The 16,752-nt window shown below is 33.5% G+C and overlaps 1 protein-coding gene across 3 annotated transcripts; it reads right to left on the reverse strand.

The window, feature by feature from the left end:
* Positions 1 to 240: 240 nt before the first annotated feature.
* On the reverse strand, positions 241 to 12,098 carry LOC108146650. 3 transcript variants are annotated; one of them, XM_041709983.1, is made up of 4 exons: positions 11,996 to 12,098; positions 11,153 to 11,913; positions 765 to 1,358; positions 241 to 706 (listed from the first exon to the last, which is right to left on the reverse strand). In XM_041709983.1, exons 2-4 carry the CDS (start codon positions 11,533 to 11,535, stop codon positions 532 to 534), a joined length of 1,152 nt encoding a protein of 383 aa, XP_041565917.1. In that variant the 5' UTR covers positions 11,536 to 11,913; positions 11,996 to 12,098; the 3' UTR covers positions 241 to 531. The 3 variants fall into 3 exon arrangements, with proteins under 3 accessions (XP_041565917.1, XP_017128203.1, XP_017128194.1); XM_017272714.2 differs by lacking the exon at positions 11,996 to 12,098 and having other exon boundaries at positions 11,153 to 11,483; positions 11,582 to 11,908; XM_017272705.2 differs by lacking the exon at positions 11,996 to 12,098 and having other exon boundaries at positions 11,153 to 11,506; positions 11,582 to 11,908.
* Between the last annotated feature and the right edge of the window lie 4,654 nt (positions 12,099 to 16,752).

The raw sequence follows: 16,752 nt of genomic DNA on the forward strand, positions 1-16,752 counted from the left end.
ACTTTTGTTCATTCTCTCGCTGATCTCTGAATAAAGTCAGTCTGTACCAAGCACTCACCGAGAACGCTCCTAACCAAACACAACATTTTGTATACTTAGTTTGAAGTTTGTTGGCTGAGTAACGGGTATCTAATAGTCGTGAAACTCGACTATATCGTTTTCTCTTGTTTTTTATTTCCACTTCTGCTGAACTGATTTAGATCATTGATCTTATTTTACTAAAAAAACATTCTTCATATATACGGTAGATTACGCCACGTAAAACTCGATTGTTTTCTCGGGGCATATTTATTTTTAAATTGGTTTAACAACGGGTATCCTATCGTCGGGGCACTTGACTATAGCGTTTCTTCGTGTTTTTAAGTTCAGAAGCTGAGTAACGGGTATCTTATAGTAGGGGTACTCGACTATAACGTTCATTCTGGTTTTAGAATAACAAATAATAGTTTAACCGATGATCAATCGCTTAATTAAGGTAAACACGATCAAGTCAAGTTCCAGCTCTTTAAAAAATTCTTAGTGTCATAAGTTTTAGGAGAGTTGACCCGCAGATTCAGCCGTAGGTGCTTCATCGATAATTATATCCTTATATGATATATCGCTGACATTCTCTCTGGTATACACGGCTGCCGCCTGGGTACCCGCAATAAGCTCGTTTGTTCGCAAAAAATAATTTGCTTCAGAAGGATCAATCGTAGTTGATGTGCTGAAATGATGATTAATAAAGTTGTAGGTTCGGATAAAAATGATGTGCAAATGCTTACTTTAGAGAGTACGTAGAACTATACAGCGGTGGAGGAGTGTTCAATCGTAATGGGGTGTGAGCTACGATGGCAGCTGTCGAATGGTGGTAAACCAAAGAATACTCGTTAAGAGATGTTAGATAGGATGGCGGCGGCTGTCGATTCTGAAATTCTGTGTGCAAAAAGCTTTCAGGAAGAACTCGGTTGTGGCAATGCGGACTATTACAATGACCGCAAGTTTCAGTCTGCCTAAAACATAGACAATCGTCGACGTTGTCTGGCAAACTCAGCCTCCAAACGGCCCCCGAAATCACCAATAATGAAACTCCGATACCAATCATCAATAGAGCAGCGCTTAGATATTGAGTGGAGTGCTCTATGAGTCCTGTGCTGCCCAGCACAATGCCGCCTAGAGTGCACGCCACGCCACCAAGAGCGAGAATACCAATCACAAAGGGTAGGGAAGGACGTTGGAAACACTTCCGAATAGCGTTTTCCCTACTAAGGTCTCCACTCGACACAGATACTACAGGTAAATGAATGCTGGTACTGGTCATGTAGTTACCGACATGTGCGGAGTTTCCCGCCAGTGGCACGCCCACGTCAAAAATCGTCCTAAAAATAAAAGAAAAAATTTAAAGAATGTTCGCATTAGTTTTCTGTTTTTCTCTAATATATAAGTGATAAAATACTTCGGCAAACCGAAGTTTATATACCCTTGCAGCAATTGCAAAAATTAAACATCTAAATTTCGAATTATATGAAGTGCCGTAAAAACCATTGAAGCTATGATGATGGCAGCTATACGATATCGTATTTCGATTTATGTCAAATTAAAAGCGTAGTTCTCAATTATTATACCATCTTATGTCCAAAATAATTTTTAATATTCCGATTGTTTCCATTGGAGATATATGATTTAGTCTCCAGATTTTGATCAAATTTAAAAGATATTTTCAAAAACGTAAACCAACTCTATATATCGAAGAACGATAAAAAAACGAAAAACCGCAAGTTATTTTTATTTTTTTGTAATTTTTTCCTTCGATTGTTCCTATGGGAGCTATATGATATAATGTGAATACAGTTTAAGATCGGAAACGCTTCTCTTACCTGTTATGTATTTTTCAACAATACGATGTAACCGTATACTGTACCCCCAAAAAAAACGCTTAGCGTCAATTTAATAAGTATGTTTTAAGGTGACTTTACACATAGTATTAATTTGTTACGATCAACTTGATAAAATATAATTTGACTCGAAATAGGTCACTGCGATACCGACCAGGTATAGGAGACTACTATATATAGCCGCAGACTTGAAAATCTGCTGTGATTCGATCGTATCGAGTTATACACCAATTAAAAGGTATCGTTAAAAGAAAAGGGGTTACACACCAAGACTTTAGGAAAATTGACTGGTTCAGGAGAAAGGTCGGCAAAAGTGACCTGCTAAATATTTTTTTAAGTGGAGTTCTTGACCATTTGTTGGCAAAATATAAAATTTTGTTGAAATTCTATTGAAAACAATGCACCGTTCAAAAGTTATTCAAAAAATACTTTTTTTGGTATATCTCAAAATAAAAAATTTTACGGTGTCTGTCAGTTAGAAAAACTAGCTTATTGACCGCAATATTTTTTTTATTTACTAAGAATTTTTCCGATTTGGATCAAAATTAACGAAAAGACTACAAATTCTGATGTTCAGTGAAATAGCAGAGTCACCAGAAAAAGCTTATGAATCCAATATAAGTGTTCATAAACTTAGTTACTAAGAAACATATTTGCCTATTTTCTTTTTTTTTTTAAATTTCAGACATGTTATTAATTTTGTTGATTGTTTGTATCAGTGTCAGTATAAGTATATCAGAGTATTAGTGAGCAACAAAAACACTAGGAATGGAAAATATTGGTTTTGTAGACAATATAAGTAAATATAATAAATGTTTCAGGAAAATATAAATTTATGTTTGTACTATGCTTTACATTTTAGGGCATCCATTTCGAAGGATGTAAAAACGAAGCTCCTCTCTGGGGAGTACACCGTTAGTGAGAAACGTAGACGCAGCAAAGTATGTCCAACCCGATAGAACACCTTATTTTACTTTAACTTTAATGACATAAGTGCAAAACTTATAAGAAACAAGAAAGCAAGCAAACTTCGGCAAGCCGAAGTACATATACCCTTGCAGCTATTTCAAAAACTAAATACTCTTGAAAACGTTAAAATTGTGATTTACTTGCGTGTATGTTTAAAAACATTGAAGCTATAATGATTTGCAGCTTAATTATTCGATAGTTCCTATGGCAGCTATACGATTGTTCCTATGGGAGCTATATGCTATAGTCGTCCGATTTTGATGAAATTTAAACCGTAATTCTGAAATATTTAACCATTACTAGATCTCGAAGAACTAAAAAAAAAAATTAATAAACATCAAAGTTATAATTTTTATTTATTTTTTTTATGATTGTTCCTATGCGAGCTATATGCTATAGTCGACCGATTTTGACGACCGATTGATGATGAAACTTTTGTTGACAAAGACAAGACTTTACACGATATCATTATGCATTAACTGCTCAGGAAAGGGTCACAGTCAAACCTGCAGAAATGTTGGTCTGGGTAGGACTAAGCAACAACTTTGTCAACAACACTTTGAGAAAAATACTCAAATATTGTTGACCGGTAGATTGTCGGTTCGTTTGCCTTTCAAATCTGACCCAAATACTCTTGGTTCATCATACGAAGTTGCGAAACGTAGATTCTTCTCTGAAGAAGATGTATCTTGAATTCATGGAAATATATGTTTCAATGGGCCACATGTCATCCACCAATGACAAAATTCCGAATACTCCACACTATTTCATTCCGCATCAGTGCGTTCTACGGCCACAAAGTACTTCAACTAAGTTGTGAATAGTTTTCGATGCATCATGCCGTACTTCCATGCAGGTAGCGTTGAATGACATCTTGATGGTAGGCCCAACTATCCAAGAGGAGCTGTACTCGACTCTGCTTCGGTTTAGAATGCATAAGTTTGCCCTTGCGGCCGACGTCAATAATATATATCGCCAAGTGATGGTGGATGAAGCTGACCGAAACTGCCAGTTCATAGTATGCAGACGAGATACTTCCGAGTCCCCGAAAATCTTTAAGTTAAACCACTAACCATACAATATATATTGTCCAAAGTATATTGTATGTATATATATTGTATGGTTAGTGGTTAAACACAGTTACATACGGAACTTTGCCGGCACCCTTTTTTGCGATTCGGTGTTTAATGCGGCTAAGAGAGATGGCGCAAGCAACTCATCCAGAAGCAACAAAGGTTATTCAGAATGATTTTTATGTTGACGATTTGTTGACTAGCGCCGGATGCATTGAAGACCTGCAAAGTCTTCGAGACGAAGTTTCTCTTGCAAGAGGCAGGTTTTTAATTCGCAAAGTGGTTTTCAAACTGCCAAAAGTTATCCGCATCTGATAGCGCTGTAATGCCACTTATGACATAACTAAGACCCTTGGCGTGGTTTGGTTACCGGTTAAAGATTATTTTCAATTTCGGTTGGATGATGATTACTTTCAATTTCCTGGATCTTAGCGCGGAAGCGAAATATTTTGGCGGTGACTGCTCGACTTTTCGACCCACTTGGCCTTTTGTGTCCTTTGGTCTCAAAGGCAAACATGTTGTGGCAGGAACTGGGCTTCGAAAATGAGATTGCTCACATCGAGGGAGACGTTTAAAGCGACGCTTCTGCAGCTACCGAAAGCTAAGGTATAGCGTTTCGCTGACGCTTCTATGCGAGTGTCTTAATTGACCGCCAAATAGAAATTAATTCTCCTCAAGACGAAAACTTTGCCTCGGGTTGAACTTTGTGAAGCTCACCTTTTAGCAGATCTCTATAATCGGGTCAGGCCATTGCTTATGTTTTCCTCTTGACAGACTCCGAGATCACTTTACAGTGGATCAAAACCATTCCCTCCTACTTGTCGGTTTTTGTTTTGTACCGGGTTGCAAAAATTCAGGAGTGGTCGGAGAAAGCAGTTTGGAGACACGTTCCCACGAAAGTCAACAACGTCCATTTGCAAATCGGCACTAGCTTTCATAGTCACCCCAGAACCAAATTATGTGTATGCTTTAGAAAATATAGTCCATTTCGTCGCACCTGAAGATTCTAAGAGTGTTCGTGTTGGTTTTTTGTTCTATTCAAAGGTGCAGAAAGGTGTCGAAGCCCTTTGATAAAAGTATTTCGCCAAGAGAACTGAATTTCGATTTTGAGAAAATTATTGAAGCTATCCAATTTCAAGAATTAAGGGACGGCATTAGTAAAATTCGGAAAAAAAAAAACTGTAGAAACGAATATTATTTTCTTCAGGAAAATAAATTAGATTGGTGTTCATCATTGCTACGAGTTCGGGGTTATTGAATGCTCCTATCCCGTATGAAGTCAAATTCCCGTTGTTGCTATCTAAAAGCTCACAGTTCGTCAGATCCTCGTAAGACCAGATTTCATTGGCGCATTAAAACGCATTTAGCCTGATGCGCATTTATTTTCACAGGGAATCCCATAAGGCTAAATGCCGCATTTAAAATAAATGCGATAATTAAATGCGATTAAAAACCATTCGTCACGAATGTTTTTAGAAAAAATACTGAAAAATACCGATGTTTAACGATATTTTGTTCGTCCTACCACTACAACAGCTGTTTTCTATGTGCAAGTTTGGCGCAATTTTGGATTGCTTTCGATTATAAAATCTATCTATTGTATAACAAGAAAGAAAGCAAACTTCGACAAGCCGAAGTTCATATACCCTTGCAGCTATTGCAAGAATTTATCATTTTTGAAAACATTAAAATTATGATTAACTGCGTAAATGTTTAAAAACATTGAAGCTATGATGATTAGCAGCTCAATTATTTGATAGTTATTTTATATATTTTTATTATTTCTATGGGAGCTATATGATATAGACGTCCGATTTTGATAAAATCTAAACCATAATTCTGAAATATTTAACCATTGCTATATGTCGAAGAACTGAACAAAAAATTAAAAAACAGAAAAGTTATAATTTTTTTCATTTATTTTTCCGATTGTTCCTATGGGTGCTATATGCTATAGTCGTCCGGTTTTGATATAATTTAAACCGTAAATCGGAAATATTTAACCATTACTAAATGTCGAAGGACTAAACAAAAAATTAAAAAACAGCAAAGTTATAATTTTTTTCATTTATTTTTCCGATTGTTCCTATGGGTGCTATATGCTATAGTCGTCCGGTTTTGATATAATTTAAACCGTAAATCGGAAATATTTAAACATTACTAAATGTCGAAGGACTAAACAAAAAATTAAAAAACAGAAAAGTTATAATTTTTTTTAATTTATTTTTCCGATTGTTCCTATGGGAGCTATATGCTATAGTCGTCCGATCCGGCTCGTTCCGACTTATATACTACCTGCAATAGAAAGACAACTTTTCTGAAAGTTTCATGCAGATAGATTTAAAACTGAGAGACTAGTTTGCATATAAACGGACGGACAGACGGACAGACGGACAGACTGACAGACGGGCAGACGGACGGACAAACGGACATGGCCAGATCGACTCTACTAGTGATGCTGATCAAGAATATATATACTTTATAGGGTCGGAGATGTCTCCTTCACTGCGTTGCAAACTTCTGACTGAAATTATAATACCCTCTGCAAGGGTATAAAAAAGTGATAGAAAAGTCTAATTTGTCATAATTATATGCGCTTGAGCTTGCAAAAAACTTCTGTTTGCCTGTGTAATTTTTGACCTTTTTTCGAAATGTTCGAAAGTTTGATATCATTATTATCCTGAAATTATTATAATTTTGTTAATGGTGTTATGACACTACATTGATGGCTTCGTTCATTGCTCATTTTTTTTTTAACTATACGATTTAACGTAAGTGCGAGCAAGACAACCTATGACGATTCCAATGAGCAATGAAAGAAAGTACATTCTTGATCAGCATCACTAGGAGAGTCGATCTAGCCATGTCCGTCTGTCCGTCCGTCTGCCCGTCCGTTTCTATACAAACTAGTCTCTCAGTTTTAAAGCTATCTGAATGAGACTTTTTCAAAAGTTGTCTTTCTATTGCAGGTAGTATACAATCGGAAAAATAAATGAAAAAAATTATAACTTTGCTGTTTTTCATTTTTAGTTTATTGCTTTGACATTTAGTAATGGTTAAATATTTCAGAATAACGGTTTAAATTTCATCAAAGTCGGACGACTATAACATAAAGCTCCAATTGAAACAACAAAACTATTAAAAAAAAAAAAATTTAAATTAAACCTTTTTATTTTGTAACTTTTTTTAAAAATTCTTTTTGATTATTTAATTCTTTGACAGTTAGAATTACGCTTTTAATTTTATTAAAATCAGAAAACGATGTCATATAGCTGCCATAGGAACTAGTGAATAATTGAGCAGCAAATCATCACAGTTTCGATGTTTTTAAACCTATACGCAAGTAAATCATAATTTTAATGTTTCCAAAAATATTTAATTTTTGGAATAGCTGTAAGGGTATATGAACTACGACATTTTACATAAAATGTGTTTCCATCATTTGACACATCGAACATGTTTCTCTGAGCTGCTCCGATTCTTAAACGTTTTTTTTTATACTGTCACTATTTAATCTAAAAAATTTCCATAAAGTCCAAGTAGTATTTGCTTTTTTTTAAACATGGACGTAGTCTTTGGCACTATATTTTTGTAATTTTTTAAGTTAACTTTAAACGGGAAAAATACCTACTTAATTTCATTACCTTTTTTTGAATTTAAAGAAAACCATTTTCTACTTAACACTTAGCACCTATTTAATATCGTTGAATTATATATAAATATTTAATTAGGATAAAGAATCAGTCGTTCAAATAATTATTTGAAACATAATTCTTCAGGTTTTCAGAATTGACCGCATATGTCCCTCTTGTGCTGGGTCGTTTGTAAAAATTGTTATTTAGTTTATGTGAAACTAGAAATCAAATATTGGAGGATATAAACATTTACACCAATGACAGAAATTCTCGATTCTTTTGAAAAACATCTTTTTAATGATCGCCTTGACCATTTTGACTCTCGACAAGATCTATGAAGACTCCAGTAATAGGTTCGTTGGATATCTGGAAAGGTGACTATGAAGATAATGCACCTTAATGCTCATGTTGCAGTTAAGGTTTTGAAACGCAGTTAACATTACGCTACTGGCCTTTGGGTCGATTTTGTTAGCGGGTACTGCACTTGGCCCTTGTTTTTTTTATTTAACCCGGTTGAGTTGAAGGCACAAAGATAGCAATCATTACTATGGTTTTCTTGTTCTCGGCAAATCATGGGAATACCAAAAGTAAATCGTGTTTTCTTTCCTTTCTTCCACCCCAAAGCAATGGATTGGCACAGTTTGCATACAAAATTGGGTGTCCATTGTTCATTTACTTTAAATTTTGAAGCAAAATAACTTAAAGAAGCGTGCCTTAATTCTTAGGTTATTTTTCTTATATTTTTTGTAAACATGTATTCGACACAAATAAAGCAAATTTTGTTTCGGTCGTTTTTATAAGATCCTCGTGATTATGCCATCATTAGAAAATTGTTGTCCAGGCTAATTAATTATCTGAGTTACAATGCAAAATATTTTTATATGTTGACTAATAAGATTTAACCTACTTAAACGACTATTTTTAATATCCTATAAACATTACTATGCAGAAAATATATTATTATTTACAAATTATAATGAATCGTTGATAATAATAATACATTTATAATGTTTTCTATAAACCTCTGTTTAAATATTTCATATTTGTTTTAAAACCCCTCCACAGACTTATAGCTTACGCCCATGATTACTTAAGTAAAAAGCAAAACCAACTAATGCTCAAAAATTGTTGTATAATACTTAAAGCTGTGACATGTTTCAGCAATTGTGATTGGGAAAAAAGTATAAAAAAAATGCTTTAAATCTGAAACAGCTGAGAAACACGACCAATGTCTCAAATGATAGAAAAACACGTCATTAAATGATAAAAGCAAAATCATGGAAAATAATTTTATTTGAATTCACAAAATGAGATTTTTTAATTTCACTGTGATTTTGAAAATTAAAATGCTTATATATTCGCTTCTGCAAATCAAACAAGACCATGTTGAAGAATCATAAGACTTTTTATTCGCAAAAAGTGTACTAAAATTGGTTGACCATTCTTAAAGATCAAACTAAAGAAAAGACAATGTGATTTTCTTAAATTAAAAATAGCGCAAATACCAGAGCTGATGGACCATAGCTGTAGTGGGACACTATACTTAGAAAAGGTTAATTTACCATAGTCAAGTGCATTAAGCCTGCATATCGAAAAAAAAAGAAATCCTGGAAATTGGTGTGTCATTTGAAGTGTATTTTCAACAACATGAAACCTGGCTTCCCATATTTATATCCTAGCAGTGGGTATTATAATTTCAGCCAGAAGTTTGCAACGCAGCGAAGACACATTTCCGACCCTATAGAGTATATATAGTTTTGATCAGCATCATTCGATCTCTCTCAGTTTTAAAGCTATCTGCATTAAACTTTTTCAAAAGTTGTCTTTCTATTGCAGGTAGCATATGAGTCGGAACGAGCCGGATCGGACGACTATAGCATATAGCTCCCATAGGAACAATCGAAAAAATAAATAAAAAAAAATTATAACTTTGCTGTTTCTTAATTTGTTTTTAGTTCTTCGGCATATTGTAATGGTTAAATATTTCAGAACTACGGCTTAAATTTCATCAAAATCGGACGACTATATCATATAGCTCCCATAGGAACAATCGGAAAACAAATACAAACAAATTATAAATTCGCTGTTTTTTAAATTTTTTTTTAGTTCTTTGACATATAGTAATGGTTAAATATTTCAGAATTACGGCTTAAATTTCATCAAAATCTGACAACTATATTATATAAGTCCCATAGAAATAATAAAAATATATAAATATCTATATAATAATTGAGGTGCAAATCATCACAGCTTCAATGTTTTTAAACATAAACGCAAGTAAATCATAATTTTATTTTTTTTTTTTTAAATGTTTAATTATTGCAATAGCTGCAAGGGTATATGAACTTCGGCTTGCCGAAGTTTGCTTTCTTTCTTGTTTTGAATATGAACTTAATTTGAATTAAATATTTATTCTTATAAAATTAAGTTTAAAACGTTCAAAGAAAATATGAAAATAGTTACTATGAATAACTACTAGGCATGTTTAAATTAAATATTTGTAACTATTTATATAATGGCTTCCCTCCAAGCATTCAATTTGACGTTAGCATGAGCAAGCGATAAGGGCGTATATTTATACCCTTGCACAGAATATATTATAATTTCAGTAGGAAGTTTGTAACGCAGTGAAGGAGACGTTTCCGACCCTAAAAAGTGTATATATTCTTAATCAGCATCACTAGGAGAGTCAATCTAGCCATGTCCGTGTGTCCGTCCGTCTGTTCGTCCGTTTCTACGCAAACTAGTCTCTCAGTTTTAAAGCTATCTTAATGAGACTTTTCCAAAAGTTGCCTTTCTATTGCAGGTAGTATATAAGTCGGAACGAGCCGGATCGGACGACTATAGCATATAGCTCCCATAGGAACAATCGGAAAAATAAATGAAAAAAAATTATAACTTTGCTTTTTAAATTGATGTTCCCACTAATCTTTGTTTTGGCGATGTGTGCGTATTAGTAATAATAAAATGCACTTTTAACAGGGTTTCTTCCAATCCTCGAAACATGACTATTTGGCATTGCCGGTATAGCATCAGCGCCTTCTTCGATTTAGGTTTTATCTCCTTATAGTCTCCAAACGAATTCCCGGGGAGTTTTCTTGAGTTTTAGGAAGTCACACGGAGCCAAATCGGGCGAACACGGTGGTTGCGGAACGATATGCGTCAAAATTGTCACAAATAACGCGTGCAGTGTGAGACGGTGCATTATCGTGATGCAAAAACAAGATGACCTGAAAGGTCTTTCAAAATGGTTTTCACAGATCTTTGTACCACTTATAAACATTTTTCTGCGACATGGTAGAATCACCAAACGCCTTTCGCATCATACTCAACGTTTCCGCAGTTGAAATTAAAGCAGACATTGTAACAACTGAAAAACGCACTTTTGGTAAACTCGTTTGGTAAACTCAAGCGTAAATGCATTTCTGATAATGACATTGACATGAAATTTGGCCAAATATAATTAACAGTCCTGCCAACTCAAGAATAAAGAACTAGCCCGAAATGTTAGGTCCGCGAAGATTTTATTTAAAATTCACCTTAAACTAGTAAATAGATGATCATATAAAACAAAAAAAACTTGAGTAGATTTTTTGCTTACCTGGGCACATGATGCACAAGTCCGAGTCCCAAGCTGTGCATTACTTGTGGCGATTGACAGTACTGGAGGTAGGAAGTCGTCCTAACATTGCCGGTCAGCAGCTGTTCACATAACTGTCCAGGTAGTTGTCTGCGTAACTGTACGTTTACAGATTCCGAGCTTCCGTTGAGGTGATGATTGTCCACGAAAATGGCTGAATATTGGGGCGGAAATCTGTTCGCCGCAGACACTAATGAGGTCGCTGAGCACTTTCCTAAATCGGATCGCGAACAGGTGCTGGAGTTTAGCATGTTCAGTGGTTGAGTTTGCAGAGGCGTGGCAATCTGGTAACCTGTAATCAGATCGCTGCACTCGCTGAATTCGAGAATGTGAGCCCTGGACATTGTGCGGTAAGGGACAAACTACAAACTCGGACTTGGCGTCGCTTACTTGTTACCGACTGACTAGAAGAATCCTGCGGTCTGTAAGCACGATTTCCTTGCTGGCAGCTAAGTCATTTGTGAGTACACAGACATATAAATATGTAGTAATGACAACGAACAAAATTTATTTTTAGTTTTTGCATGCAGCCCAAAGTTGTCGTCCTAAGCGGATCCTCCCTATTAAACACATAGTGTGGCGGTGGTCTGACCTTACGAGAGCACGGACCGACAAAAACTGATTTGTAATGTTTTTGGCTTCTTTCTAGTTTTCAACATCTCTTGCTTCGCGGCCCTGCTGACGCCGACGTTGCCGTTGTTGATATTCGTCCAACCACCAACCTATGATGATATTACATCTTGTTAGTGTACACAAAAAGAACAGAACAAAGACACCCTCGTACACTCACCCTCAAACACTCACCCTCACACACTCACCCCCGCCCTCGCCCAGAGCTCTGAGATGCCAGGACCAGACAAGCTTCCTCTTTCCTCGACCTATGTAGGTAGCGAAGAGACCTACCCGCTAGGTGAACGTACATACATAATATGCATGTATTTATGTATGTACATACATATATGTATATGGATATGCCCGATCATTGTCAACTCTGGGAATATAAGTCAATATAAGCTGCACATGGCGTTTTTATACTAAGGTGACGAGAACAAACTGTCTGCACCTTCGATTTTTTGATTTTACTTGTATTTATTTATTTACTTATTAATATGAACGGGTAATTAGGTTACTTACAAATTGTGTATATACATAATATGTACATAAGCTGTCAAAAATTTTCGGTGTCCTTAGATCATAAATATTTTAGTTGCGATTTATGGCCATTTCTGAAAATGGTTAAAAGTATATGTAGGTATACATATGTGATGTAAAATGTGGGCAGATTAATAACCATTATTATAAGCGAGAAATCTTTTTTTTCAGCCCTTTATCTGGAAATGCCCTTAATACATAATACATTTCACACATGCATACATACATACATACATACATATATATATTTTTTTTAATTGGGCCAATTACTGAGAGTTTCTTGAAGAGGTATTAGGGGTAGAAGTTTTCAGAGCCTCTTTAATGAAATTTTGCACATCTTTTTGCACTATACACTATAATTACACTTGCGATGAATTTTTTTGTTCAATTTTTATAACCTTGCAGAGGGTATTATAATTTCATATACCCTTGCAGCTATTGCAAGAATTAAATATTTTTGAAAACATTAAAATTATGATTTACTTGCGTATATGTTTAAAAACATTGAAGATATGATGATTTGCAGCTCAATTATTATATATGTAGATATTTATATTTTTATTATTTCTATGGGAGTTATATGATATAGTTGTCTGATTTTGATGAAATTTAAACCGTAATTCTGAAATATTTAACCATTACTATATGTCAAAGAACTAAAAAAAAAATTAAAAAACAGCGAAGTTATAATTTGTTTGTATTTGTTTTCCGATTGTTCCTATGGGAGCTATATGATATAGTCGTCCGATATTGATGAAATTTAAATCGTAATTCTGAAATATTTAACTATTTAACTATCTCGAAGAACTAAAAAAAAATTAAAAAACACCAAAGTTATAATTTTTTTTGTATTTATTTTTCCGATTTTTCCTATGGGAGCTATATGCTATAGTCGTCCGATCCGGCTTGATCCGACATATATACTACTATAATTTAATTTTAGGTAACAATATATATACACGATTACATGTTTTTTTTCAAAGCGTGATTTTGTGTTCAATTATTATTTTACACTTGCCGGCGCTAATCTGTCTCCCGCCACTCTAATCAAAAGGAGTAACCAAACAAAACGGTACTCTTAAAAGCAAACGACAGGAACAAAAAGGAAAGAAAGCGCGCGATCTTTTTCGGTTCTTTTACATTTCTGGCACTTGCATTTTGATTTTCTTGGAGACAATCTGTGTGCTGTGTTTTAAATAAAACACTGCCGTTGAAATTTTCAAGTAAGTATAGTGTTGATATAAACAAACTAAAAAGAAAAAGAAATTCCAATACTGTTAATAAAATAACAGTTCATCTTAATTATAACAACATGCGATGTGTACCTGTTCCAAAAAATTATTTAATTTAAAAACTCTTATCAACAATCTTACATGCAGTGTACAGTCATAACAAATACTAATAATGTGAACGAAAAAACATAAACAAAAACTGGACTAATTTGAATTTAAAAATATTATAATTTAAAAAAATATTAAATTTAGAAACACCTTTTAACAGTCTTAAAAACAGTTTACGGTCAACACAAATGTAAACAAATTGCTTCTTTTCCCGTCTCGGACAAAAAGGAAAGGGAGCTTTCAGGGATCTGGAATGCGTTTTTCGCATGCAAAGGAAGCGTAAAAGAACACATCCTGGAAGCGTGATATTTCCAACTAAGTTAGCAATCCAAATAAAATTAAGGCCGTGTTTTCCAGTGAAAACATCGCTTACAAAAAAAGGAAAAGGAACACTAGTTTCGGAAAGAACAAAAAGAAAGGAAACTGACTTTTTATATATTTGCTAGCTATATCAGCGGCACAAATATATATAAATTATCCTTAAAAAACTAACGATGACTTTTAAAATTTTAACTAATGACTTTTAAAATTTTTACCGAAAAATTAGTTGTTTAAAATTAAGATATATAAAAAACTGTTTAAAATTTTTTTTTTTTTTTAATATGAACAAGAAAGAAAACAAACTTCGGCAAGACGAAATTCATATACCCTTGCAACTATTGCAAGAATTAAATACTTTTGAAAACATAAACATTATGATTTAATTGCGTATATGTTGAAAAACATTGAAGCTATGATGATTTGCAGCTCAAATATTATATAGTTATTTTATATATTTTTATTATTTCTATGGGAGCTATGTGATATAGTCGTCCGATTTTGATGAAATTTAAACCGTAATTCTGAAATAATTACCCAATACTATATGTCGAAGAACTAAGAAAAAAATTTAAAAACAATATATATAATATTTGTTCATTTTTTCCGATTGTTCCTATGGGAGCTATATGATATAGTCGTCCGATTTTGATGAAAGTTAAACCGTAATTCTGAAATAGTAAACCATTATTATATGTCGAAGAAATAAAAATTTTTTTATATGTATTTTTCCAATTGTTCCTATGGGAGCTATATGCTATAGTCGTCCGATCCGGCTCGTTCTGACTTATGTACTACCTGCAACAAAAAGACAAAAAAATATATATCTAGACCGAATCTGCTAGTGATGCTGATCAAGAATATATATACTTTATAGGGTTGGAAATGTCTCCTTCACTGCGTTGCAAACTTCTGACTGAAATTATAAAACCCTCTGCAAGGGTATAAAAATAAAGATTGATATATGTATACACGAATACATGATTAATTTTCAAAGCGGGATTTTGTTTTCACATTTCTCTGTACTATACTTTCCACCGCGAATGTAATCACAAGCAGTAACCGCACAAACAGTACTCTTTAAAAACAAATGACAAGAATATAAGAGAAAATGCAAGGAAGGCGCGCGGTCTTTTTCTTTTCTTTTGCATTTAGCGGCACTAGGTTTTGATTTTCTTGTAGACAATTTTGTGTGCTGTGTTTTGAATAATTATTAAAAATCGGTGCCGTTGAAATTTTTAAATATAGTTTGTTATAAACAAATTAAAAAAAGGAGTTCCAATACTGTTAATAAAATAACATGAACCAAAAACTGGATAAATTAAAACAATATGTAAAGTATACCTGTGCCAAAAAATTATTTAATTTAAAAACACTTATTTACAATCTTATGTTCGGTCTTAACATATATTAAAAATGTGAACAAAAAAACGTGAGCAAAAAGCTGGACTAATTAAAACAACATGTAAAGTCTCCGTGTGCCCAAAAATTATTAAATTTATAAAACCTTATTAACAGTCTCAAAAACAGTGTACAGTCAAAACAAATATAAACAAATTGTTCCTAAATCTGTGTGTGGCTGTAAGTCAAAAAAATAAAATAAATTAATTTTTTTTAACGTACTGCAATAAGATTCGAGTTTTTTACTATAATAAATACATATCCATAAATTGTGTAAATTTAATTAGTTCGTTTTAAATTTTATTTTCGATTAATCCCAGATAAAACTATTTCTTAACAAAAGGTAATTAATGTTTTGTTCATAAATTTGTATTTTGTTTTTTATTAACTCGTCTAATTTATTTTTGTGCTCTCTTTTTTCTCTTTTCCTTTCACTTCTGCCTATAAACCTACAAAAATGAATTGAATGAAAAATATATATAAAAAAACAAAAAAAAAAAAAATTAAATTAAATTTAAATTTAACATTTTAGAACTTAAAAAAATTATATTTGAAAAATTAAACAAAAAAATAGTATTTGAAATGCGGAGAAAGTCGGGATCTAATATTCACCTCTTAGCGAGAAAACAAAAGGAAGAGTTGCTGCGATGAGCTGCTAGTGCTCTTACTTTCAATAAAGAAATTATTTCTAACAAGAAAGAAAGCAAACTTCGGCAAGCCGAAGTTCATATACCCTTGCAGCTATTGCAAGAATTAAAAATTTTTGAAAACATTAAAATTATGATTTACTTGGGTATATGTTTAAAAACATTGATGCTATGAAAATTTGCCAAGTGGGCAACCTAAAATTAAAAGGTCAGATTTTCAACAAAAAAATTACATTTGGGCCGGTTTTGAGTATTTTGAAATTTTTCGAAAGTTACAGGGGCTTAAAATTTGGCCAAAGTGGTTAGGCCGGGTTATTACACTCACATTGCTATTCAAAATTAGTTGGAATTTATAAAAGATAAGCCGTAAGCTTCAGAACTATTTTTGGATGTCAACGTTGACGGACTGACGCTTTTTAAAAGCTAAAATACCAGTTTGTGGCCAATTTTGGAATTTTTTCATAATATTCCCAGTAGTCTAACGTTGGTAGTCGCAACCCTGGTAATGTAGACGATTAAATGGGCGATTTTGTATCTGAGCTGGTAGAACTTTCTGAAAGTATTTTTAAAATTGGTGACAAGTGTTTTATTGAAACTAAGGTATTTTTTTTTGTGCTGGCCTCGCAAGGTCGTTTGTGTGTGGGACGCCAAAGACCAATTCATTTAGTGGTTGCTTGAAAAGCAATCAAGTTGGCAAGCGTAT

This window comes from Drosophila elegans, unplaced genomic scaffold (assembly GCF_018152505.1).
Source record: "Drosophila elegans isolate 14027-0461.03 unplaced genomic scaffold, ASM1815250v1 contig_536, whole genome shotgun sequence".
In the NCBI taxonomy this organism is placed as follows: Eukaryota; Metazoa; Arthropoda; class Insecta; order Diptera; family Drosophilidae; genus Drosophila; species Drosophila elegans.